The sequence below is a fragment of the Lepidochelys kempii genome, chromosome 2 (genome assembly GCF_965140265.1).
Source record: "Lepidochelys kempii isolate rLepKem1 chromosome 2, rLepKem1.hap2, whole genome shotgun sequence".
NCBI lineage: Eukaryota > Metazoa > Chordata > Testudines > Cheloniidae > Lepidochelys > Lepidochelys kempii.
Window position 1 is genome coordinate 224,356,854 of NC_133257.1, and position 24,579 is coordinate 224,381,432.

General features: G+C 43.5%; 1 protein-coding gene across 7 annotated transcripts in view; it reads left to right on the forward strand.

Annotated features, from left to right (window-relative positions):
- CDK6 (cyclin dependent kinase 6) overlaps positions 1–24,579 on the forward strand; it is a 202,860-nt gene that overhangs the window by 80,595 nt on the left and 97,686 nt on the right. For all 7 annotated transcript variants that reach the window (XM_073333954.1, XM_073333957.1, XM_073333958.1 and 4 more), the window contains exon 4: positions 10,621–10,788. In XM_073333954.1, coding sequence (XP_073190055.1) covers positions 10,621–10,788 — 168 coding nt within the window. The remainder of the gene's footprint in view (positions 1–10,620; positions 10,789–24,579) is intronic.

A 24,579-nucleotide genomic window follows, 5' to 3' on the forward strand; every position in this document is an offset into this window, starting at 1 on the left:
TAATATGGATGAAAGAAATAAATGTCTATAGAAATTACTCTAATAGCTATAGAATTTAATGAAGATTAATCTTTTTTAAAAAATTGGTTTATTTGAACCATTCTAGAGGATTATGTCCCTACTAAAGAATGTTGATCTTTCTTACAAGATGGGAGACAGTATCCTGGAATGCAGTGACACTGAAAAAGACTTAGGAGTAATGATAGATAATCAACCAAGATATTAGTTTCCTGTGTGATGCGTAGCTCAGGGGTGGGCAAACTTTTTGGCCCGAGGGCCACATCTGGGTATGGAAATTGTGTGGCGGGCCATGAATGCTTATGAAATTGGGGTCGGAGTGCGGGAGGGTAGGACTTACCTTAGTCCTCTGGGTAGGACTTACCTCAAGCATCTCCCAGAAGCAGCAGCATGTCCCCGCCCCAGCTCCTATGCAGAGGCGCAACCAGGTGGCCCTGCTGCGTGCTGCCCCATCCGCAGGTGCCGCCCCTGCATCTCCCATTGGCCACAGTTCCTGGTCAATGGAAGCTGCGGGGGTGGTGCTTGGGGTGGGGGCAGCATGTGAAGCTCTGGCTGCCCCTATGCATAGGAGCCGGAGAGGGGACATGCCGCTGCTTCTGGGAGCTGCACAGAGCAGCCCCAAGCCCTGCTCCCCAGCAGGAGCTTGACCGGATTAAAACGGCTATCGGGCCAGATGCAGCCCATGGGCCGTAGTTTGCCCACCTTGCTGTAGCTAAGCGGGTGAATGGGATCTTTGGGTATATAAGTAGTGGAATGTCAAGTAGGAGTAAGGAGATGGTTTTACCCTTGTATACAGCATTAGTGAGACCATTACTGGAATACTGTGTCCAGTTCTGGTGTCCATACTTCCAAAAGGATGTTGAAAAATTGGAAGGGCTCAGAAAAGAGGTACAAGAATGATTTGAGTTTGAAAAACATGCCTTACAGTGAGAGCGTTAAGAAGCTCGGTCTCTTTATTTTCTCTAACAGAAGGTTAAGAGGTGACTTGATCATTATCTACCAGCACCTACATGAGGAAGAGATTTCTGATAGCAAAGGGCTCTTGAACCTAGTAGACAAAGACGGAACAAAACTCAGTGTTGGAAGGTGAAGTTAAACTAATTAAGACTGGAAATAAGGTGCAAATTTTTAACATAGGGTAGTTAACTATTGAAACAACTTACCTATAGACATGGTAGATTCTCTATCACTTTAAGTCTTTAAACCAAGGCTGATGTTTTTATGAGAGATCTATTATAAGTCAAACAGAAATTATGGGCAATTACTGTGTATGCAGGAGGTCAGACTAAATTATCATAATGACCTCATTGAGCCTTAAAATGTATCAATCCATGAATTCCATATTACAGTCTCAAGGTCAAAAGACCTATGTAAAAGTTAGACAGATAAGATCGGTGAGATAATATCTTGTATTGGCCCAACTTCTACTCGTGAGAGAGACAAGCTTTCGAGCTTACATAGAGCTCTTTTTCAGAGCTCTTTTATTCAACTAAATACAAGGTGGAACGGATTGTTTAGCATAAGTGGTTAACACATTTCAAGGGTCCATTCAAGGTGAAGGGCCTCTTAACACCTCTTCAGTCAGAGAGAAAAAGGGGGAGGAAAAGCTGGGGGTTGCGTTAAGTGGGTTATAGATTGTTGTAATAAGTGTATCTATTCAGTGCATGATTTTTGGTGTCTAGCAAAATTATGAATTTAAGATCCCAAGTTCATCTTTTGAAGGTGTTGTTCAGGTTTTGTTTGACGGTGAGGACTGAGAGGTCAGATATAGAGTGATTCTTCAGTGAAAAGTGTTCACCCACAGGTGATATGGTATTTTTGTCTGTTATCATTTTTGTCTGTGAGTTCATTTGAGAGCATAGTGATTGTGTGGTTTCACCCACATAGTTGATGTTGGGGCATTTAGTGTACTGGATGAGGTACACCACACATTGTGCTAGACATGTATAGGACCCTTGGATTTTGCAAGTTGTGTTGCCGGGGTAGCAGGAGGATGTTGATCATGGTAGCGGTGGAGATGTGTCTACAGGTCTTGCCTCTGTTGTATTGGCAGGGTCTGGTGCTGCTTGAGTTGGTATGTCCTGGTCTGTGGGGACTGTGCTTCTATGATGAGTTTGGAGAGGTTGCGGTGGCGGGGGATATTGAAGGTCAGAAGAAGGGGTTTAGGAAAGATTTATTTCAGGATGAGGTTCCCATTGATTATCGGTGGTAATTGTTTGATACAAGCGGAAGATTGGACAAGTGACCGAGGAGGAGTATAAAAATATTCCTCAGGCCTGCAGGAGCGAAATCAGGAACGCCAAATCACGCTTGGAGTTGCAGCTAGCAAGGGATGTTAAGAGTAACAAGAAGGGTTTCTTCACATATGTTAGCAACAAGAAGGTGGTCAAGAAAAGTGTGGGCTCCTTACTGAATGAAGGAGGCAACCTAGTGACAAAAGATGTGGAAAAAGCTAATGTACTCAATGCTTTTTTTGCCTCTGTCTTCACGAACAAGGTCAGCTCCCAGACTTCTGCACTGGGCAGCACAGTATGGGGAGGAGGTGACCAGCCCTCTGTGGAGAAAGAAGTGGTTCAGAACTATTTAGAAAAGTTGGATGAGCACAAGTCCATGGGGTTGGATGCACTGCATCCGAGGGTGCTAAAGGAATTGGCTGATTTGATTGCAGAGCCATTGGCCATTATCTTTGAAAACTCGTGGCGATCAGGGGAGGTCCCAGACGACTGGAAAAAGGCTAATGTAGTGCCCATCTTTAAAAAAGGGAAGAAGGAGAATCCTGGGAACTACAGGCCAGTCAGCCTCACCTCAGTCCCTGGAAAAATCATGGAGCAGGTCCTCAAGGAATCAATTTTGAAGCACTTAGAGGAGAGGAAAGTGATCAGGAACAGTCAGCATGGATTCACCAAAGGCAAGTCATGCCTGACTTACCTAATTGCCTTGTCTGATGAGATAACTGGCTCTGCGGATGAGGGGGAAACAGTGGATGTGTTATTCCTGGACTTTAGCAAAGCTTTTGACACGGTCTCCCACAGTTTTCTTGCCAGCAATTTAAAGAAGTATGGGCTGGATGAATGGACTATAAGGTGATTAGAAAGCTGGCTAGATCATCGGGCTCAACGGGTAGGGATCAATGGCTCCATGTTTAGTTGCAGCCGGTATCAAGCAGAGTGCCCCAACGGTTGGTTCTGGGGCCAGTTTTGTTCAATATCTTCATTAACGATCTGGAGGATGGCGTGGCTTGCACCCTCAGCAAATTTGTAGATGACACTAAACTGGGAGGATGTGCTGGAAGGCAGGGATAGGATACAGAGGGACTTAGACAAATTAGAGGATTGGGCCAAAAGAAATCTGATGAGGTTCAACAAGGATAAGTGCAGAGTCCTGCACTTAGGACAGAAGAATCCCATGCACTGCTACAGAATGGGGACCGAGCGGCTAGGCAGCAGTTCTGCAGAAAAGGACCTAAGGGTTACAGTGGATGAGAAGCTGGATATGAGTCAACAGTGTGCCCTTGTTGCCAAGAAGGCTAACAGCATTTTGGGCTGTACAAGTAGGAGCATTGCCAGCAGATCGAGGGACGTGATCAATCCCCTCTATTCAGCATTGGTGAGGCCTCATCTGGAGTACTGTGTCCAGTTTTGGGCCCCACACTATAAGAAGGATTTGGAAAAATTGGAAAGAGTCCAGTGAAGGGCAACAAAAATTATTAGGGGGCTGGAGCATATGACTTATGAGGAGAGGCTGAGGGAACTGGGATTATTTAGTCTGCAGAAGAGAAGAGTGAGGATGGATTTGATAGCTGCTTTCAACTACCTGAAAGGGGGTTCCAAAGAGGATGGTTATAGACTGTTCTCAGTGGTACCAGATTACAGAATGAGGAGTAATGGTCTCAAGTTGCAGTGGGGGAGGTTTAGGTTGGATATTAGGAAAAACTTTTTCACTAGGAGGGTAGTGAAACACTGGAATGGGGTTACCTAGGGAGGTGGTGGAATTTCCTTCCTTAGATGTTTTTAAGATCAGGCTTGACAAAGCCCTGGCTGGGATGATTTAGTTGGGGATTGGTCCTGTTTTGAGCAGGGGGTTGGATTAGATGACCTCCTGTGGTCCCTTCCAACCCTGATATTCTATGATTCTATGATACTTCCTGTGGGTTCCAGTAAGGGTAGTAGGTGACAACTAGAGGTCTGTGCTTGGAGGGGGGTTTTATTTCTGTATTGAAGCAGGTTTTCTTGGTGTATTTTTGTGTCCCATTCCATTATGCGATCTACTTCTTTGGTGGAGAGTCCTTGTTTGGTGAAGATGGTTTGAAGTGTGTTAAGATTTTTAACTTTCTCCTCGGACCATATTCTGTGGTATCTGAGTGCCTGGCTGTAGATAACAGATTTCTGGGTGTGTTTAGGGTGGTACTGGATCTGTGAAGGTAGGTGTGGTGATACTCTGGGTTTCTTGTACATAGTTGTCTGTAGGGTTCTACTGTTGAAGGTGATTGTGGTGTCTAGGAAGCAAATGCTAGTGTGAGAGTGTTCTAGAGAGAGTTTAATGGACGGGGTGGTTGTTGAAGTTGTGGTGGAAATCTGTAAGGGAATTTAGGTTGTCTGTCCAGAGGATGAAAATATCATTGATATATCTCAGGTATATCATTGGTTTCATTGTGCATTTGTCCAGAAATTCTTCTTCAGGATGGTCTATGAAGAGGTTGACATATTGGGGAGCCATCTTGGTACCCATGGCTGTTCCCGTGGTTTGGACAAAGTTTTGTTGAATGTAAAATTGTTATGGGTGAGGATGAAATGGAGGAATTTGACTATGTGTTTGGGGTGGATATCTCTGGGTTGTTCATTATCTTGTCAATATTTGAGACAGGCAGCAATGCCATCATTGTGAGGGATGTTGATGTACAGGACTGGGACATTCATGATGGCAAAGATGGTGTTCTGAGGGAGGCTATTAATGTTGTGGAGTTTCTGGAGGAAGTCAATTGTGTCCTCGCCGAAGCTGGCCCTTCGTGTGGTGAGTGGTTGGAGGATGGTTTCTGTGAGTCCCAATACTCCTTCAATAAGAGTGCTGTGGCCAGATACGATGGGTCTGCCTGGGTTTCCTTGTCTGTGCACCTTGGGAAGCACGTAGAAGATCCCTGAGGAGTTCATGTGGGATGAGGTTGTAGCGTTTCTCTTGGAGTTGTTTGGTGAAAGATTTGATGATATCCTTAAATTCCTAGATAAAATGTGGTGGTGGTGGTGTCTTTGAGTTCTATATAGTAGCTGATATCGGAGAGCTGTCACTTGGCCTCGTTAACGTAGTCATCACAGTTGAGGACTATGATGGTGGCTCTTTGTCTGCTGTTCTGATCACTATTTGGTAGTTGGATTTCAGGGACTGTGTAGTTGTCCTTTTGGTGTGGAGAGATTGTGGTGGATATGATGTTTGTGTTAGGGGGCTTATTCCTTCACCCACTTACTTCCCTGGTCCTTCTCGCATGAACAGAGAGCAACAATACCCAAAGTCCAAAGGTGCAAACAATTCGATGTTTATTGGGGTGAACTTCCAGCAAGCATGATTCCAGTTTCCTTCCTTAGTATCCTCCTTCCCAGTTCTGACACCACAGAGCCTTACACCTGTGTCCCTGTTCCCATTCCTGCCCTTAGCAAAACATGATTCCAATTTCCCCACTCCCATTCCCTGTTCCCATTTCCCCCTTTAGCAAAACATGATTCCAGTTTCCTTACCCCCATTCCCTGTTCCCATTTCCCCCCCACACACACACACTCCCACCCACCGCCACCCCCTCACTTCCTGATTGACTGCAGACTATATAGTAAAACTTGAGTTCTGCTTAGCTATACCTTACCCAATCATTTTCGTGAAATTTAACTAACCAATCCTAACATATTGTAACATGATTATGTAACCAATTATATCCCACCACCTTAATTACTTTACACCCAGCAAAATTAATTATACAGCAGACAGGAACAATCACAGAACCAGACTGAGATTATACAGACAAACAATAGCAAAGTAAAAAGAAAAGGAGTACTTGTGGCACCTTAGAGACTAACCAATTTATTTGAGCATGAGCTTTCGTGAGCTACAGCTCACTTAATGACAAAACAATACAGAAGTGAGGATTTCACATCCCAGCTATTGATAAGTGAGTTCTTGCCAGACTGGATGCTATCAAGCTAAGTTTCCTTTTACATTTCTAGGCACTTCCCTTTCTCTGGAGGTGATAGGCACTATCAGGACAGGATTGTATTCCTAAGAGCCCAATAGTACCTTCTTTCAATGTGACTAGTTTGGAATGTGAGGATGTGACCGTTCACTTCCCAGCTTATGGCTGCCTCTGTTGCTTAGCCAAAGGCCTTAGCCTAAGAACAGGGCCTCAGACTGTCACAATAAGAGAAGGCCCTTACACTGGCAGACAGTGATTTTGATTCTTTCTTTTATACCTCTGTAACTAGCCAAGTGATAAGAATACACCTAAATTCTTAGACTATAGGCCTTTACAAACCTTTATAGGCCTGAATATCTATATCCTAACAGGTTTCAGAGTAACAGCCGTGTTAGTCTGTATTCGCAAAAAGAAAAGGAGTACTTGTGGCACCTTAGAGACTAACCAATTTATTTGAGCATAAGCTTTCGTGAGCTACAGCTCACTTCATCAGATGTATATCGTGGAAACTGCAGCAGACTTTATATATACACAGAGAATATGAAACAATACCTCCTCCCACCCCACTGTCCTGCTGGTAATAGCTTATCTAAAGTGATCATCAGGTGGGCCATTTCCAGCACAAATCCAGGTTTTCTCACCCTCCACCCCCCCACACAAATTCACTCTCCTGCTGGTGATAGCCCATCCAAAGTGACAACTCTTTACACAATGTGCATGACAATCAAGTTGGGCTATTTCCTGCACAAATCCAGGTTTTCTCACATCCCCCCACCCCCATACACACACAAACTCACTCTCCTGCTGGTAATAGCTCATCCAAACTGACCACTCTTCAAGTTTAAATCCAAGGTAAACCAGAACATCTTGGGGGGGGGGGGGTAGGAAAAAACAAGAGGAAACAGGCTACCTTGCATAATGACTTAGCCACTCCCAGTCTCTATTTAAGCCTAAATTAATAGTATCCAATTTGCAAATGAATTCCAATTCAGCAGTTTCTCGCTGGAGTCTGGATTTGAAGTTTTTTTGTTTTAAGATAGCGACCTTCATGTCTGTGATTGCGTGACCAGAGAGATTGAAGTGTTCTCCGACTGGTTTATGAATGTTATAATTCTTGACATCTGATTTGTGTCCATTTATTCTTTTACGTAGAGACTGTCCAGTTTGACCAATGTACATGGCAGAGGGGCATTGCTGGCACATGATGGCATATATCACATTGGTGGATGTGCAGGTATACGAGCCTCTGATAGTGTGGCTGATGTTATTAGGCCCTGTGATGGTGTCCCCTGAATAGATATGTGGGCACAATTGGCAACGGGCTTTGTTGCAAGGATAAGTTCCTGGGTTAGTGGTTCTGTTGTGTGGTATGTGGTTGTTGGTGAGTATTTGCTTCAGGTTGCGGGGCTGTCTGTAGGCAAGGACTGGCCTGTCTCCCAAGATTTGTGAGAGTGTTGGGTCATCCTTTAGGATAGGTTGTAGATCCTTAATAATGCATTGGAGGGGTTTTAGTTGGGGGCTGAAGGTGACGGCTAGTGGCGTTCTGTTATTTTCTTTGTTAGGCCTGTCCTGTAGTAGGTAACTTCTGGGAACTCTTCTGGCTCTATCAATCTTTTTCTTTACTTCTGCAGGTGGGTATTGTAGTTGTAAGAAAGCTTGACAGAGATCTTGTAGGTGTTTGTCTCTGTCTGAGGGGTTGGAGCAAATGCGGTTGTATCGCAGAGCTTGGCTGTAGACGATGGATCGTGTGGTGTGGTCAGGGTGAAAGCTGGAGGCATGCAGGTAGGAATAGCGGTCAGTAGGTTTCCGGTATAGGGTGGTGTTTATGTGACCATTGTTTATTAGCACTGTAGTGTCCAGGAAGTGGATCTCTTGTGTGGACTGGACCAGGCTGAGGTTGGTGGTGGGATGGAAATTGTTGAAATCATGGTGGAATTCCTCAAGGGCTTCTTTTCCATGGGTCCAGATGATGAAGATGTCATCAATATAGCGCAAGTAGAGTAGGGGCTTTAGGGGACGAGAGCTGAGGAAGCGTTGTTCTAAATCAGCCATAAAAATGTTGGCATACTGTGGGGCCATGCGGGTACCCATAGCAGTGCCGCTGATCTGAAGGTATACATTGTCTCCAAATGTGAAATAGTTATGGGTAAGGACAAAGTCACAAAGTTCAGCTACCAGGTTAGCCGTGACAGTATCGGGGATAGTGTTCTTGACGGCTTGTAGTCCATCTTTGTGTGGAATGTTGGTGTAGAGGGCTTCTACATCCATAGTGGCCAGGATGGTGTTATCAGGAAGATCACCGATGGATTGAAGTTTCCTCAGGAAGTCAGTGGTGTCTCGAAGGTAGCTGGGAGTGCTGGTAGCGTAGGGCCTGAGGAGGGAGTCTACATAGCCAGACAATCCTACTGTCAGGGTGCCAATGCCTGAGATGATGGGGCGCCCAGGATTTCCAGGTTTATGGATCTTGGGTAGTAGATAGAATATCCCAGGTCGGGGTTCTAGGGGTGTGTCTGTGCGGATTTGATCTTGTGCTTTTTCAGGAAGTTTCTTGAGCAAATGTTGTAGTTGCTTTTGGTAACTCTCAGTGGGATCAGAGGGTAATGGCTTGTAGAAACTCGTGTTGGAGAGCTGCCGAGCAGCCTCTTGTTCATATTCCGACCTATTCATGATGACAACAGCACCTCCTTTGTCAGCCTTTTTGATTATGATGTCAGAGTTGTTTCTGAGGCTATATCCTAACAGTTTGTTAAGAATTTCACAGTCAATTTTTTTTCCTGAAGCCATCAGTATAATGGTCAAGAGTGTGGTTTTGTCCCTTGTGAGGTTTCTAGCTAGATTATTCTATTTTCTTATGACTGTTGGTGGAGATGTGGTAATTGGGGATGGTATCATCATTGTAATTTTCTGATAGTACTACCTTTCAGCAGTTATGCGCTGAGTTTTGTATCCTTTGTTTTAAATGTCCGGGGGGGGGGGTTGCTCCCCGATGATGTTTGGAAGGGTCTTTTGGGTGGACCCCAGAGCAACAACACGAAGCATGCTCAGCTCACCTCTCCTCCCCTTTGTCTCTGTACGTTCCTTCCATCTACTTCTTCAGTTTCAGTTTTGTTCCTAATGTCTGTGGTAAATACCCTTGTGCAGGGCCTGGGGAAGGGCATATAGGACCACCAAGACAGTGAAACTGACTACACAAACTGCTGTCAAATGCACAAAATAAAGAACCTGAAAAAACTGAGAGAGAAATTTTTCTTTTATTCCTTTTACTTATTAGTGACCTTAGAAATTACCTAGGTACACAGTTTTCAGATGTGATTTTTGATGTTGTTGATGTTTTCTCTTGAATTTTTAAATTCTTGGATTTCTAGTGTTTGTGTTTTGAGAAGTATTTGTTGGTTGATTCCTTGCTTTTATATTATTGTGACTGTTGTAAAACAATGCCTAATGAACACCAATAGAAAAGTTTCTTTTTAACACTGAAAATGTTATAAAATATTGTGTCACTATAACTGTGTTATATGGAAAGCAAAAAAGTGAAACCTTATTATTTGTGTTACTGTAGTGCAGGGGTAGTCAATAGATGGACCGCAGCCAAAATCCAGACCACCAGACGCTTTTGAACAGGCCCTGAAATCTTTTTATTTACTAATTATCATCATTATTGTTGTTATTTTTTATTATTTTCTCTGGAGTCTGGACCTTGACTAGACCTTGAGACCAAGAAATTTGGACCTTGACAAAAAAAATAGTTGACTACCCCTGCCGTAGTGCATAGAAGCCTTAGTCATGGACCAGGATCCCTTTGTGCCAGGCACTACACAAACACAGAGCAAAAGATAGACCCTGACATATTTTGTAAGTTTTATACAGTAGATTGAATATAAAACTACAATTTTGACAGTGCCAATTAGCTAAGATTTAATATTCTCATATAGAGCCCAATCCTGTGCCCAGTGAAGTCCATGCTAAGGCTCCCATTGACTTCAGTGAGGCAGGACCAGGAACACATTTATTTGATGGGAATCCTTCTCCTTCAGTTATGTCCTACGTGACTTGAAACTGAGTGCAGAACAGCTGTTTTGCCAGCCTCTAACCTAGATAATTTGCTCTTGAAGTTGTTTTGGGGGTTTATGGGCATGCTTTTGCTACAATACAGAATTTTTATCTATAATTTCTTTAACATGTTTTGATCGGTCTTCGCACTTCTGTTTATCAACATCAAATAATTTGTTCAAATAGTTCAACTAGAAATGATAATTACCTTGGCAAGTATATCTGTTCAAATCAGCTGGCTCTAGCAACATCCTGTCTAATAGGCACTTTTGTCTCTTGTGCACATATTCAAGTCAATAGTTATTTAACTTCATTTTGCAGATGTGAGACTTTGTTTATTTGTCACCTTGTGTTGATTACTATTTATTGTTTGTGTTTAGGACATGATGCTTCAGCTGTTGCGAGGGCTGGATTTTCTACATTCACACCGAGTGGTGCACCGTGATCTGAAACCACAAAATATCCTCGTGACAAGCAGTGGGCAGATAAAATTAGCTGACTTTGGCCTTGCACGAATCTATAGTTTTCAGATGGCTCTTACCTCAGTGGTAAGTTTCAGAATGTTATTTTACCCTCACTAATATGCTCTGTTCCCTATGTTATTATAGTCAATGGATCCTGAGAGTTATAACTGTGCTTTTAAACCCTCTCCATTTTAGAGCACATGTGTGTGAAGAAAAATAGCTTTCCAATTAGGACTGAGTAGTTGCTTTGGTTACTCTGTAAAAGTAATCTATTACTGATGACTGGTTCTGAATTAGATTAATAGATTCATAGATATTAAGGCCAGAAGGGACCATTATGATCATCGAGTCCGACCTCCTGCACACGCAAGACACAGAATCTCACCCACCCACTCCTGCAATAAACCTCTCACCTATGTCTGAGCTACTGAAGTCCTCAAATCATGGTTTAAAGACTTCAAGGTGCAGAGAATCCTCCAGCAAGTGACCCGTGCCCCGTGCTACAGAGGAAGGCGAAAAACCCCCAGGGCTCCTTCCAATCTGCCCTGGAGGAAAATTCCTTCCCGACCCCAAATATGGCAATCAGCTGAACCCTGAGCATATGGGCAAGATTGCATAATGACTGATTAGTGGGGCTGAGGCATGGACTGGTTGTTTAAGTATAGGATAGTGTGCCGGGAGCTCCCAAGTTCTAATTCCAGCTGTTATACTGACTCTCTCTGTATATAGCCTTGGGCCATCCGATTATGGTATTATTTTCAAAAGTGCTGAAGTTATTTAAGAGAACAAGTCCTATTGTCTTGCTCCTAAATCATATTGGTACTTTTGAAAATCCCACACTTAATCTTGCCATTTTTCCATATGTGTAAATGTGGATTATACTTCTTACTCCCATACTTCTCAATTGTGATAATTAGTGAGTGATTATAAATGCACTGAAGAGTAAATGTGCTACCTGTTAGGTATTATTAGTAGTTTCTCACAGCAGTTTTAATTTGGTTTTGTGTTCTGCTTGTTAGCTCTCTTGTTTCCCTTTGCCGTCCTGAGTGCCATATATACTAGGACAGTGTCACTTATACTTAGGACAGGAAAGGTAGGATTGCTAAGGAAAGAAACTGAAAGTAATATACATTATATTTACATATTTTATTTTATACATTCATCCGGATCTCGTTGATAAAAAGTAATCCATTGCTATTGTTGTCCCTTTTTGTCCCGTGCGGCTAATCAAAATGCGGGGCCCTGTGGATGTTTCAGTTGGGAGTAGAAATTGGTGATAGGTATTTCTTTCATGCAGTTTTGTTTATGCGCAAAGAATGGACAAAATCCTGCATTTGTGAACTCAGAGGGGATCAAATAGCAGGAAATAGCTTCTTTTGCTCACATCACCAAAGTCTTTTCAGCCTGCATCCCTGACCCAAAAAACCTATCCCCAGCCTCTCCCTCAGGCTCTCTCTCCCATTCAGTCTGTTCTTACCTGTTCACATTTTCTGTGTCTCCTCTCTCAAACTCCCTATGCCTCCACCTGGTTAGAATACCCAGTTAAACCCTCCACCCACTGGTACTAGTTTCTGGACAGACTCTATTAGGCCTTGTTTTAGATGTGGCCCCTTAACCACCTCTTAGTACAACTGATTTAAATGGGGGATGCAGTGTTGTAGCCATGTGGGTCCGAGGATATGAGAGAGACAAGGTGGGTGAGGTAATATCTTTTAATGGACCAGCTTCTGTTGGTGAGAGAGACAAGCTTTTGAGCTAAAACAAAGCTCTTCTTCGGGACAGAAGTTGGTCCAATAAAATATATCACTCTTCACCCACCTGATCTCTCTTAAATGGGGAAGTCATTCACACATCAGTTTAAAGAGATTTTAACTCCACCTATAACAAGATTTCACCCAGCCCGTAACAATATAATTAGTTAACTGCAAGAGCCCTACCACAGTTGTAAAGCATGACAGAATGTTAGTCTGGTTTCCTGCTTCAGCATGAATGAAGACTGGAAGAAACAGAAAATCATATCATCATGTTATTAAACAGAGGGAAGTATCGTCTGCATTTCAGACATGTGCAGACTAGCAAGTCGCTGTGCTGGTTTTTTGGTTTTTTTTTTTCACTGCCTGTAGAACGTCTCTTAGGGACTGATCCAAAGTCCTCTGAAGACAGTAGGAATCTTTCCACTGACATCAGTGGGCACTGGATCAGACTCTTGGAAGTATTAAAGGGCGAGGGGGGGGGGTGATGGGTTCTCTTTGAACTTGCAGTAGCTGTTTATATGTCCAGTGATCAATCAGAAACAGTCACAGCCCCAGTATCTCTTTCCACTGAACCATAAATGGAAACTGCATCGATCTGAAATTGTGAGGAGTTGCTGAGCCTGCCAGTAGGGTTTTTTAAAATAGTCTATAAAACAAGGGAAAAGCCATGTACTAAGCTAATCAAGGATTCTTCTGTAGTCAAGAATTCTGCCAGAGGAATAGAAGCAAAGGATCAGAAGCCCAAGGAACACAACTCATTTGCTAAAGCAAGAATGCATTGAAACCTGCCTGTGTTAGCCCATTGTCAGCACTCCTGGGTGAAACAGAAAGAGGTGACATTTAATATTTGGTTTGTCCAGACTGCTAAAATGGGTGATGTTAAAAACCCATTAGCTAATATGTATTTACATGGTTTTAAACACGATTCAGCCCTTACTGTAGACAAAGGGTCTGTCTAGATTAGGAGCTTGTCTACACATAAAAATTGTACCACTTTAACTATACTTATATTGTTAATGTGGTACAGTCCCCCTAGAGTGGATGCTATTGTACCAGTATAGAAGTGCTTATACCAGTATAGCTTATTCCCGGAAAGAAGAATAAGCTATACCAGCACCTTTATGCTGGTATAATGGTGTCCACACTAGGGTTTCTACTGGTATAATTATTTTGGTAAATCATATCCCTCAATCAAATAGTGATACCGATAAAGCTTCCAAGTGTTGAACAGGCCTAACATAATTGGAAACACTGCTTAGCACCGAGCATAGATGTAGTTTAGTGCCTTTAAAATCACAGTGGCTGATTATGCTGTAACCTAGTGGGGATCCTTGTTTATAACAGGACTATCTCACATGATTTTAAACATCACTGTCTAGGTAATAACTGTTGTTTAATACACATTACTGAGTACGTGTTAGCTAACACATTTTAGTCTAGATGAACTTTATCTGTGGTTCGGTGATGTGCTGTGTCATTTGTTATGCATTGTTTCTTCCATTAAAATTCCATGACTAAAACTTTTATACCCGCACCCCACCACATCTCTTTGGGCAAATTATTGGTTCTTAATGCAATGAGGTCCAATTTGTAGCCCCTTCCTTGTAAGTCAATGGAAAAACTTCCATTGACTTCAGTGGGACCAAGATGCGGCCTGAAGTTTCAGTCTTTGAGGGGAATGCTCCTTTCTCGAACAGTAAAATATGATAACCAAGATCCCTTTAGCAGTGTGTCAATTTAATAAAATTCCTACACTGTAGGGGTATGGGTTGAAATACCATACATAAAAGCAATAGCATGCACAGTCAGATGATAGAAATACATTGTAGGAGCTAGCATTCTGATCCAGTGACATGAGAGCTCTGCATCATTTCCTTCAGCAGAGAGCTTACAGCAAGATAAGCTACAAGAACCATCTTTTGAGGTATCAGATCAGTCCCAAGATACATCCACATTCTTTGGTCACAAAGGAACTCTTCAGATGGGACAAAAACAGCTTGCCATGAAAGTAATCCAGTAAAAAGAATTGACACAGCTCTAGTTCATTGGGTGCCGCAAATGAGTAACTTCAAAGCAGTTTTTCTGTGGTAGCCAGTTACTTCTACAATGCTAAAGAATTCTTTTGGCAGGTCAGTCCCCTGGGCATCGTGCTGTCATTTAAAGAAAAAATCTCTTGATACCTCCTCCAGTAAATGAATAAAATGTTCAGGATAACATGACACATGGTTAGGGGTCAGAATACTAGTCCCAGCTGTGGTCAAACCAAGAAGTGATACAGGTCTGAAATAACAGCACTAGAAAGAATCATGTCTGGGCTTTTTCTTGGATGGAGAAGAATGAATCAGTCTTTCAGTTTCATATGAAGTTAGATTGTCTTGCTGTTGGTCTTGGCTCTTGGGAACTTTTTGAATAGGCTTTGTGATAACAAGAGATGCAGCGAGGGTTGAAGGGAGAAGAGGGGTTGATATAGTTATGTAATTTTAGAGTTAAATGGATAAGTAAATGAACTGTAGCTTTTCTCTGTGGTTCAGGAAAATGGACACTACATTCTAGCGTAGGCAAAACTTTCTCTATACAGAGGGACAGGTGTCTCTTAGGAGCCACACATGAAAATGATAGCGGCTACATTATTAAAAAAAAAAAAATAAGCCAGTTAGTATTCAGAATCTGTTAACATGCCTCTTCAATGCCAGCTGATTGTCTTAAAGAAAGGAAATATCTATGAATTGCTGGGTATCAGAAAGCAAAGTGAGATGAACACATCTAATTGTGATCACAGTGTCTAGCCCAAGCTGCGATGGTCAAGATTTTAAATCATGACCTAACTCCAAAAAAATGAAGCAAAACTGTCAAGAGACTAGTGTTTGTAAAACACTCATAGTAGCCTTTTTGAAAACGTGTGGTTTAGATTAGATGGCAGAGCTGCTGACTTTTTTCCTCCCTGGAATGCAAACAAAATTGTTTTATTTTGCTTTCTTTTCCTTTAAAAATAATATTCTTTTCAGATTTGCTCAAACTAAGGGGAAAAAAATCAGTTTCTCTGCTAATGCACTAAATTGTTTATACTGGGATCAGCTGAAGAGATTGAGAATTTTTAAAAACCCAACTCTCACTTTCAGTGAACATTTTCAGATTATGCTAGCATTTTATTTGAGTGTTTCTTCAGGATAAAGATTTTCCATCCATTTCCTGGCAGTCATTTCAGCACAAATGGTTTACAAGTCACATCATGCAGCAACTTGGATTTCATTTTGTTGGTATAGTGGCAAGGGAGCATAAAATAATTTTCACTAACTGGGCTTACTTTGTAAAAATAAATATATAAATTAGTTACAGCAACAAAAACAGCAACAAAAAAGATAGAAAATATCCTATTCCAAAGAGGAATGAATGCTTCTCTGTTTTCTACCCAATATTGCATTGTAAGATGCTAATAAATACCACCTGTTTAGTAAATAATGTGGGTGTAAGCTCTCATCTGAACTAATATATGATTTTGGAGACTGGACACAATAAGGGCAAAGGAGAGTTCCTTTTTCTTTTGGTTCCTTGTTTTTCTGGCCGCCTGATCCTGGTGCTCTGTTTCCCCTGAAACCCATACATATATCATTTTGTACTGCACCCTGTGGAATCCTCTCACACAAAACACATAAGTAGTCCCATTGCAGTTAAATTAGGCACAAGCTTAAGTAGCTTGCTGAATCACAGCTGAAATCTGGGCTCTGAGAAAGAGGTAATCCTAGGTGATTCTACCGTCATTTATTTTTCTCTCCTATAGCCCAGGCAGAAAAACATACTTTTAGACCCCATGATTGTTGTTTGTCTGAGATGACTGTCGTCTTCTCTTTGTTGAAGAATGTAAGGCTTCTTATCACTGACATATGGGAGCTAGTGTTGTAGAGCTCTATGTAGCTCGAAAGCTTGTCTCTTTCACGTTGGTCCGATAAAAGACATTACTTCACCCACTCTAATATGGGAGCAACACTGCTTTGGTTCTCCCAGTCATAGCTTTTGTGAGGAGGTACCTAGTCTTGAACTCAGAGCTCCAGTTCTGTAGCTCATAGCGCTTTTCTCCAGTCCACCCAGTTGGCCCGCAGAAAGAAAATGAGTCACACATGGATATCCAGAGTATCAAAATATGTGCTCTTGAAGTCTGGAGTTCTGTCAAAAGATTGTGTTTACCCAGGAATGCAGTATGATTGTAACTAGTTACTTATCTAAAGTTGTTGTGTGTTTTTCCCCAAAATCTGGGATAATCAACAGACCCATAAATGTAAGACTCTCAGTTTCACCCAGGAGAAGATTTTAAATTGTATCATGTGTAGTTATTATCTCAGATTTTCCAGAACTAACTGGCTGAAATCACAGTGACAGTTGGAAGGATAATCTGGTATCTGTTGGAAACTATCCTTTATAACTGCATATAGTGGAGATTTTCTTTTTTCTTCATAGTACAATATCTTCATCTTCAGCAATAAGGTAATTACCCAATTAACCTTAATAGGGTCAGTCCAAAGCAGCTGGTTTCTTTTCTGGTTTCCTTTCCTTACAAAAATTAATTCTACTTATTGCTTTCATCTTCAATCTTCCATGATATTCGCCCAAGTATGAAGGATCCACTTTACAGCCCTGCTATACCCTCTACAGATTAGGGGTGCAGGCACAGAGGCTGTGCAGGGAACTCTCTCCCTGTCTGTCCCAGAGAGTGCTCTAAGCTGCCTTGAATAGGAAGGTTGAAGAAGGAGACATTGGGAGATGATCAAAAGAAGAGCTACTAGATCCATGATTTCACAGATTCAGCAGTCTAAAATTCCTGCGGAGGTTGCATCATCCATTATGCTAGCATAGTTAGTTGCCAATGGATGTACCTTGGTTTAAGCAGTCCCACAGCTGGCCCACACTCTGAAGGGTTGAATTCAGTCCTCCCTCCCTCCCACTACAGAGTTCTCCACAAAAAGCCCTGTAACTCAGGTTTTGTCCAGGAAGAGTTACTTTCTCATAATGCAGGTACAGGGCAGCTGAAGGATTCTGGAATGTATCCTCTTAAACATTGCCCAGGGAGGTTCTTTCCATTGCATGCACTTGATAATGAGAAATATATTGAGTGATGTATCTCCAGAGTCATCTTAAGAATAAAAATAATTTTCAGTAAGATGATAGCAAAACTTCAGGATGACACTTAAAAATAATCTGATATTTATAGCTAGATTGAGTAAACTCATGTTGGCTGTTGTGGATCATGTGGCTTGGGTCTGTACACAAAAGATAATTTTATTTAGCGTGTGCATAGTTGTCTAGCCAAGCGATGGCATCTTCAGTGGCGTGATGCCGTTCTTCTGGGCCACTGCTGAACCTAGTCAGCAGGCACTCATTGACAATGTGCATCATCATCTGTGTTGCGCCACACCTGCACAAAGGGCTGTCACAAAGGCCCCAGCGATACTTGTTGGCTGCACAGAGACCTTGCCCGGTCCAGAACCTGTTGGGATCACTGACAATGGGGCAGGTCAAAACCAGGCAGGCAAATTGTGGGGTCAGCTACGAGGGACTGGTTGGGGATTATCATGGATGGTTATAAACTGTTCAGGAAGGACAGGCAGGGCAGAAAAGGTGGGGGAGTAGCACTGTATGTAAGGGAGCAGTATGACTGCTCAGAGCTCCGGTACGAAACTGCAGAAAAACCTGAGTGTCTCTGGATTAAGTTTAGAAGTGTGTGCAACACGAGAGATGTAGTGGTGGGAGTCTGCTATAGACCACCGGACCAGGGGGATGAGGTAGATGAGGCTTTCTTCTGGCAGCTCACGGAAGCTACTAGATCGCATGCCCTGATTCTCATGGGTGACTTTAATTTTCCTGATATCTGCTGGGAGAGCAATACAGCGGTGCATAGACAATCCAGGAAGTTTTTGGAAAGCATAGGGGACAATTTCCTGGTGCAAGTGCTAGAGGAGCCAACTAGGGGGGGCGCTTTTCTTGACCTGCTGCTCACAAACCGGGTAGAATTAGTGGGGGAAGCAAAAGTGGATGGGAATCTGGGAGGCAGTGACCATGAGTTGGTTGAGTTCAGGATCCTGACGCAGGGAAGAAAGGTAAGCAGCAGGATACGGACCCTGGACTTCAGGAAAGCAGACTTCGACTCCCTCAGGGAACGGATGGCCAGGATCCCCTGGGGGATTAACTTGAAGGGGAAAGGAGTCCAGGAGAGCTGGCTGTATTTCAAGGAATCCCTTTTGAGGTTACAGGGACAAACCATCCCAATGAGTCGAAAGAATAGTAAATATGGCAGGCGACCAGCTTGGCTTAATGGTGAAATCCTAGTGGATCTTAAACATAAAAAAGAAGCTTACAAGAAGTGGAAGGTTGGACATATGACCAGGGAAGAGTATAAAAATATTGCTCGGGCATGTAGGAATGTTATCAGGAGGGCCAAATCGCACCTGGAGCTGCAGCTAGCCAGAGATGTCAAGAGTAACAAGAAGGGTTTCTTCAGGTATGTTGGCAACAAGAAGAAAGCCAAGGAATGTGTGGGCCCCTTACTGAATGAGGGAGGCAACCTAGTGACAGAGGATGTGGAAAAAGCTAATGTACTCAATGCTTTTTTTGCCTCTGTTTTCACTAACAAGGTCAGCTCCCAGACTGCTGCGCTGGGCATCACAAAATGGGGAAGAGATGGCCAGCCCTCTGTGGAGATAGAGGTGGTTAGGGACTATTTAGAAAAGCTGGACGTGCACAAGTCCATGGGGCCGGACGAGTTGCATCCGAGAGTGCTGAAGGAATTGGCGGCTGTGATTCCAGAGCCATTGGCCATTATCTTTGAAAACTCATGGCGAACCGGGGAAGTCCCGGATGACTGGAAAAAGGCTAATGTAGTGCCAATCTTTAAAAAAGGGAAGAAGGAGGATCCTGGGAACTACAGGCCAGTCAGCCTCACTTCAGTCCCTGGAAAAATCATGGAGCAGGTCCTCAAAGAATCAATCCTGAAGCACTTGCATGAGAGGAAAGTGATCAGGAACAGCCAGCATGGATTCACCAAGGGAAGGTCATGCCTGACTAATCTAATCGCCTTTTATGATGAGATTACTGGTTCTGTGGATGAAGGGAAAGCAGTGGATGTATTGTTTCTTGACTTTAGCAAAGCTTTTGACACGGTCTCCCACAGTATTCTTGTCAGCAAGTTAAGGAAGTATGGGCTGGATGAATGCACTATAAGGTGGGTAGAAAGCTGGCTAGATTGTCGGGCTCAACGGGTAGTGATCAATGGCTCCATGTCTAGTTGGCAGCCGGTATCAAGTGGAGTACCCCAAGGGTCGGTCCTGGGGCCGGTTTTGTTCAATATCTTCATAAATGATCTGGAGGATGGTGTGGATTGCACTCTCAGCAAATTTGCGGATGATACTAAACTGGGAGGAGTGGTAGATACGCTGGAGGGGAGGGATAGGATACAGAAAGACCTAGACAAATTGGAGGATTGGGCCAAAAGAAATCTGATGAGGTTCAATAAGGATAAGTGCAGGGTCCTGCACTTAGGACGGAAGAACCCAATGCACAGCTACAGACTAGGGACCGAATGGCTAGGCAGCAGTTCTGCGGAAAAGGACCTAGGGGTGACAGTGGACGAGAAGCTGGATATGAGTCAGCAGTGTGCCCTTGTTGCCAAGAAGGCCAATGGCATTTTGGGATGTATAAGTAGGGGCATAGCGAGCAGATCGAGGGACGTGATCGTTCCCCTCTATTCGACATTGGTGAGGCCTCATCTGGAGTACTGTGTCCAGTTTTGGGCCCCACACTTCAAGAAGGATGTGGATAAATTGGAGAGAGTCCAGCGAAGGGCAACAAAAATGATTAGGGGACTGGAACACATGAGTTATGAGGAGAGGCTGAGGGAGCTGGGATTGTTTAGCCTGCAGAAGAGAAGAATGAGGGGGGATTTGATAGCTGCTTTCAACTACCTGAAAGGGGGTTCCAAAGAGGATGGCTCTAGACTGTTCTCAATGGTAGCAGATGACAGAACGAGGAGTAATGGTCTCAAGTTGCAGTGGGGGAGGTTTAGATTGGATATTAGGAAAAACTTTTTCACTAAGAGGGTGGTGAAACACTGGAATGCGTTACCTAGGGAGGTGGTAGAATCTCCTTCCTTAGAGGTTTTTAAGGTCAGGCTTGACAAAGCCCTGGCTGGGATGATTTAACTGGGAATTGGTCCTGCTTTGAGCAGGGGGTTGGACTAGATGACCTTCTGGGGTCCCTTCCAACCCCGATATTCTATGATTCTATGATTATAACAGATATCCATTCCTCTTGCCAGAGTGTTTCTGCCCAAACATCCTGGCATGGCGGATGAGACCATAATGGGCAACGTGATGGCAAACGTGCAGCTGGTGGTTTATAAAGGTCATTGTGCAGCAGCAGGCTTGAGTTGGCGTGCACTTTCTTCTGTAACTTGCCAGTGGCAACTGTTATACCAATAAAATAAAAACCAGCAGGATCTTATTAAAGGGGAAGAGGCAAAATGCCACAGTTTATTGTGAATACTGAAAGAATCATAGTAAGCAGTTAGTTATAGCTGTAACATTCCATTCAATTTCATATTTATTCACACATTCATTCATACACACAAACACAGGTTCTGCAAGGTTGTTATCATAGTTACCAGCCTTAGAGTTGCTCATGCCAAGCCACTGGCCAGGTGGCCTGTACATGAGGAGGGAGCAGGGCCTTGTCAGATGCTCATCTGATGCTCCTGGAAGTTGGTTTGCAGAATCAGACCCCAAAGTTCTCACTTTCCAGAGTCCATTTTTATAGGAATTTCTTCCTATGCTAGTCTATGGGAATTGCTTCATCATGCTGTTGCTGAATCAATCAGCAGATGGCACATTCCTGACGGCTCCGAGCTGCCAGATGTTATCTTGTTCTTTGGTTCTCCCATTCTTGAGGCTGTTGGGTGGATTCCAGTCTGCCCTCCGGGGGTCCTCTGGTTATTTCCACTTGACGCCTTCTTCAGCCGATGGACACTGCATTCTTAGGCTGGCACCTCCCTGATCATTCAGTTATTATCCACACCAAGCATCCATCCACATACATCCTCTATCTCTATTTTAATCACAATTGTTAACAAAGCGAGATGAATACAACAAAAGGGCGGGGAGTCTCTGGGTGCTGTTTCTGTTGTTACAGAGTATTGCTTTGAGTCTTTCTCTGTGTGAATTGCTTTGAGAACAGACTCTGTCTTAGAATGTACTAACATAATTAGCAGCTTGCAAGTTTCACACACACAGGGAGAGAAACAGTACCAAAAACCAAGAGACCTCTTAATTAGTAATACCCTGGAATTTAAACTATGGGGAATCAAACTCATTTTTGATTTTAATACAGAACTTCTTTAATATGATCCAACACAGCCTCTCGTCTGATATGAGGAGGAGCAATATTGCTCAGAACTGGAAGCCATGCGAGAGGAGTCGGACACAGGGTGCCGGAGATGATATGCATGGTGGCATGTAACTGTGTATCCACCAGTTTGGTTTGTGATGATTGACTCCAAACTGGTGCGCAGTACTCCGCCACCGAATACGAGGTGGCAAGAGCTGACGTCCACAAAGTTGGAGCACGAGCACCCCATGACAAACCTGCCAGTTTGCTAAGAAGATTGTTACGTGTCTTAACTTTAGCTGCTGTCTTCTTCAGGTGGACATGGGAACTCAGTGTGCGGTCTAAGGTCACACCTAGATAGACCGGTTCTACTTCATGCTTCACAAAAGATAATGAAAAGAGTAGATTGTTCAGGAGGAGAAGGTATTTGTATTTGGCTTTGTATTTGTATTATTTGTATGTGTAGAGGCTTGTAGGGGCTTTGTGCTGGGAGAGAAGCTGAGCCCTGATTAGGGGGCGGGGCTTCTTTGACTAGGGGTCCTATAAAGGTAGCTGGCCAGTCAGGCAGCGTCACAGACAGCTGCAGCAGCATGGGAGCCAGCAAACAGAGCTGTAAACAGGGGAGTTTGAGTGGGAGTTCTGTTAGAGGAGAAGGTATTGTGGTGCTTGTTTGGGGTTTGTTTTTGCTGTGGGTGGTGGTGTTTTGGTGTGATATGTGTTTCCCAGATTAACAGGATTTAGGTGGGAAGGCTATGACAGATACAGAGGCAGCAGTGGGAGTGACCCATGTAGTGGAAGACACAATGAAGATGACTGGATGTGGAAGCTGCAGTATGTACATGATCCTGGAGGGGGTACCTGGAAAGAGTTTTGTCTGCATGAAGTGCCACCTGATAGAGCTGATGGAAGAGAAGATCCTAGGATTGGAGATGCAGGTTGAAAGTCTGGTTGAGTTTAGAAGGGGGTTTGAGCGGATGATGGAGCAAAGACATGAGGCAGCTGAAGGGAAAAGCTCAGACTTGCAGATGGAAGCAGGACTGAAGAATTCTGAGGGGAGACTGCTGAGTGAAGAAAATGGACAGTGGACGCATGTGACTAAGAGAACCAGACAGAGGAAAAGACGGGCTAGTGAAGGAGAAATAGAGCTCAAGAACAGGTTTGCAGAGTTGGAAAATGAAGAAGGGGCTCAGCAGGTAGTCACTGAAGGTGGAAGGGCAAGGAAGAAGAGAAGAGTGGCTAGTCCTATAGGAAAAGGGGAAGAGTCAATGAAGACTACACCAAATATGAACCCCAGGAGGATACAGGGTTGAAGAGGATTACAAGGGAGAATAGGAATGGAAAGAACTTGCAGCCAGAGGGAACAGGGGATAGATTGGAGAATTGCACCATCAGCAGGAAAAGGCAGGTCCAAGTGATCGGGGACTCCTTACTGAGAAGAATAGACAGGCCTGTAACCAGAGCTGATCCAGAGAATAGAAGGGTGTGCTGTCTTCCAGGTGCTAAGATATGGGATGTGGACCTGAGGTTGAAAAGTATCCTAAAGGGAGCGGGAAAGAATCCACTAATTGTCCTTCATGTGGGAACAAATGATACCGGTAGATTCTCGCTGAAACGTATCAAGGGAGACTATGCCAGGCTGGGGAAGACGCTTAAGGAAATTAAGGCTCAGGTGATCTTCAGTGGGATTCTGCCTGTTCCTAGAGAAGGGCAACATAGGTGTGACAAGATTATGACTATCAACAGATGGCTCAGGCAGTGGTGCTATAAGGAGGGCTTTGGGATGTATGGCCACTGGGAGGCATTCATGGACAGAGGACAGTTCTCTCGGGATGGGCTTCATCTGAGTAGGGAAGGAAATAGACTTCTAGGATGGAGGCTGGCACAACTGATTAAGAGAGCTTTAAACTAGGAATTTGGGGGAGATGGTTGGGAGATGTCCAGGTAATCTCCACGCCGGATTTTAGTATTGAGAGGGAAGAAAACAAAGTAAGAAAGGATGCAGCCGTGGGTAGGAGAATGGACATAAGGAGGAAGGGCAGTGTGACTACCAGTCTAATAGGTCATACTGGCTGTAGAATGTCCATGCCTAATCGGGTAAAGAATGTGAGCAAGGCCAATCAGCAAAAATGAAAATGTTTGTACACCAACGCGAGAAGCCTAGGTAACAAAATGGAGGAACTAGAGCTGCTGGTGCAGGAAGTGAAACCAGATATTATAGGGATAACAGAAACATGGTGGAATAGTAGTCATGACTGGACTACAGCTATTGAAGGGTATGTGCTGTTTAGGAAAGACAGAAATAAAGGTAAAGGTGGTGGAGTAGCATTGTACATAAATGATGAGGTCGAATGTAAAGAAATAAGAAGCGATGGAATGGATAAGACAGAGTCCGTCTGGGCAAAAAGCACATTGGGGAAGAAAACTACTAGAGCCTCCCCTGTGATAGTACTTGGGGTGTGCTATAGACCGCCGGGATCTAATTTGGATATGGATAGAGCCCTCTTCAATGTTTTTAATGAAGTAAATACTAATGGAAACTGCATGATCATGGGAGACTTTAACTTCCCAGATATAGACTGGAGGACAAGTGCTAATAATAATAATAGGGCTCAGATTTTCCTAGATGCGATAGCTGATGGATTCCTTCATCAAGTAGTTGCTGAACCAACTGGAGGGGATGCCATTTTAGATTTGGTTTTGGTGAGTGGTGAGGACCTCATAGGAGAAATGGTTGTAGGGGACAACCTTGGTTCAA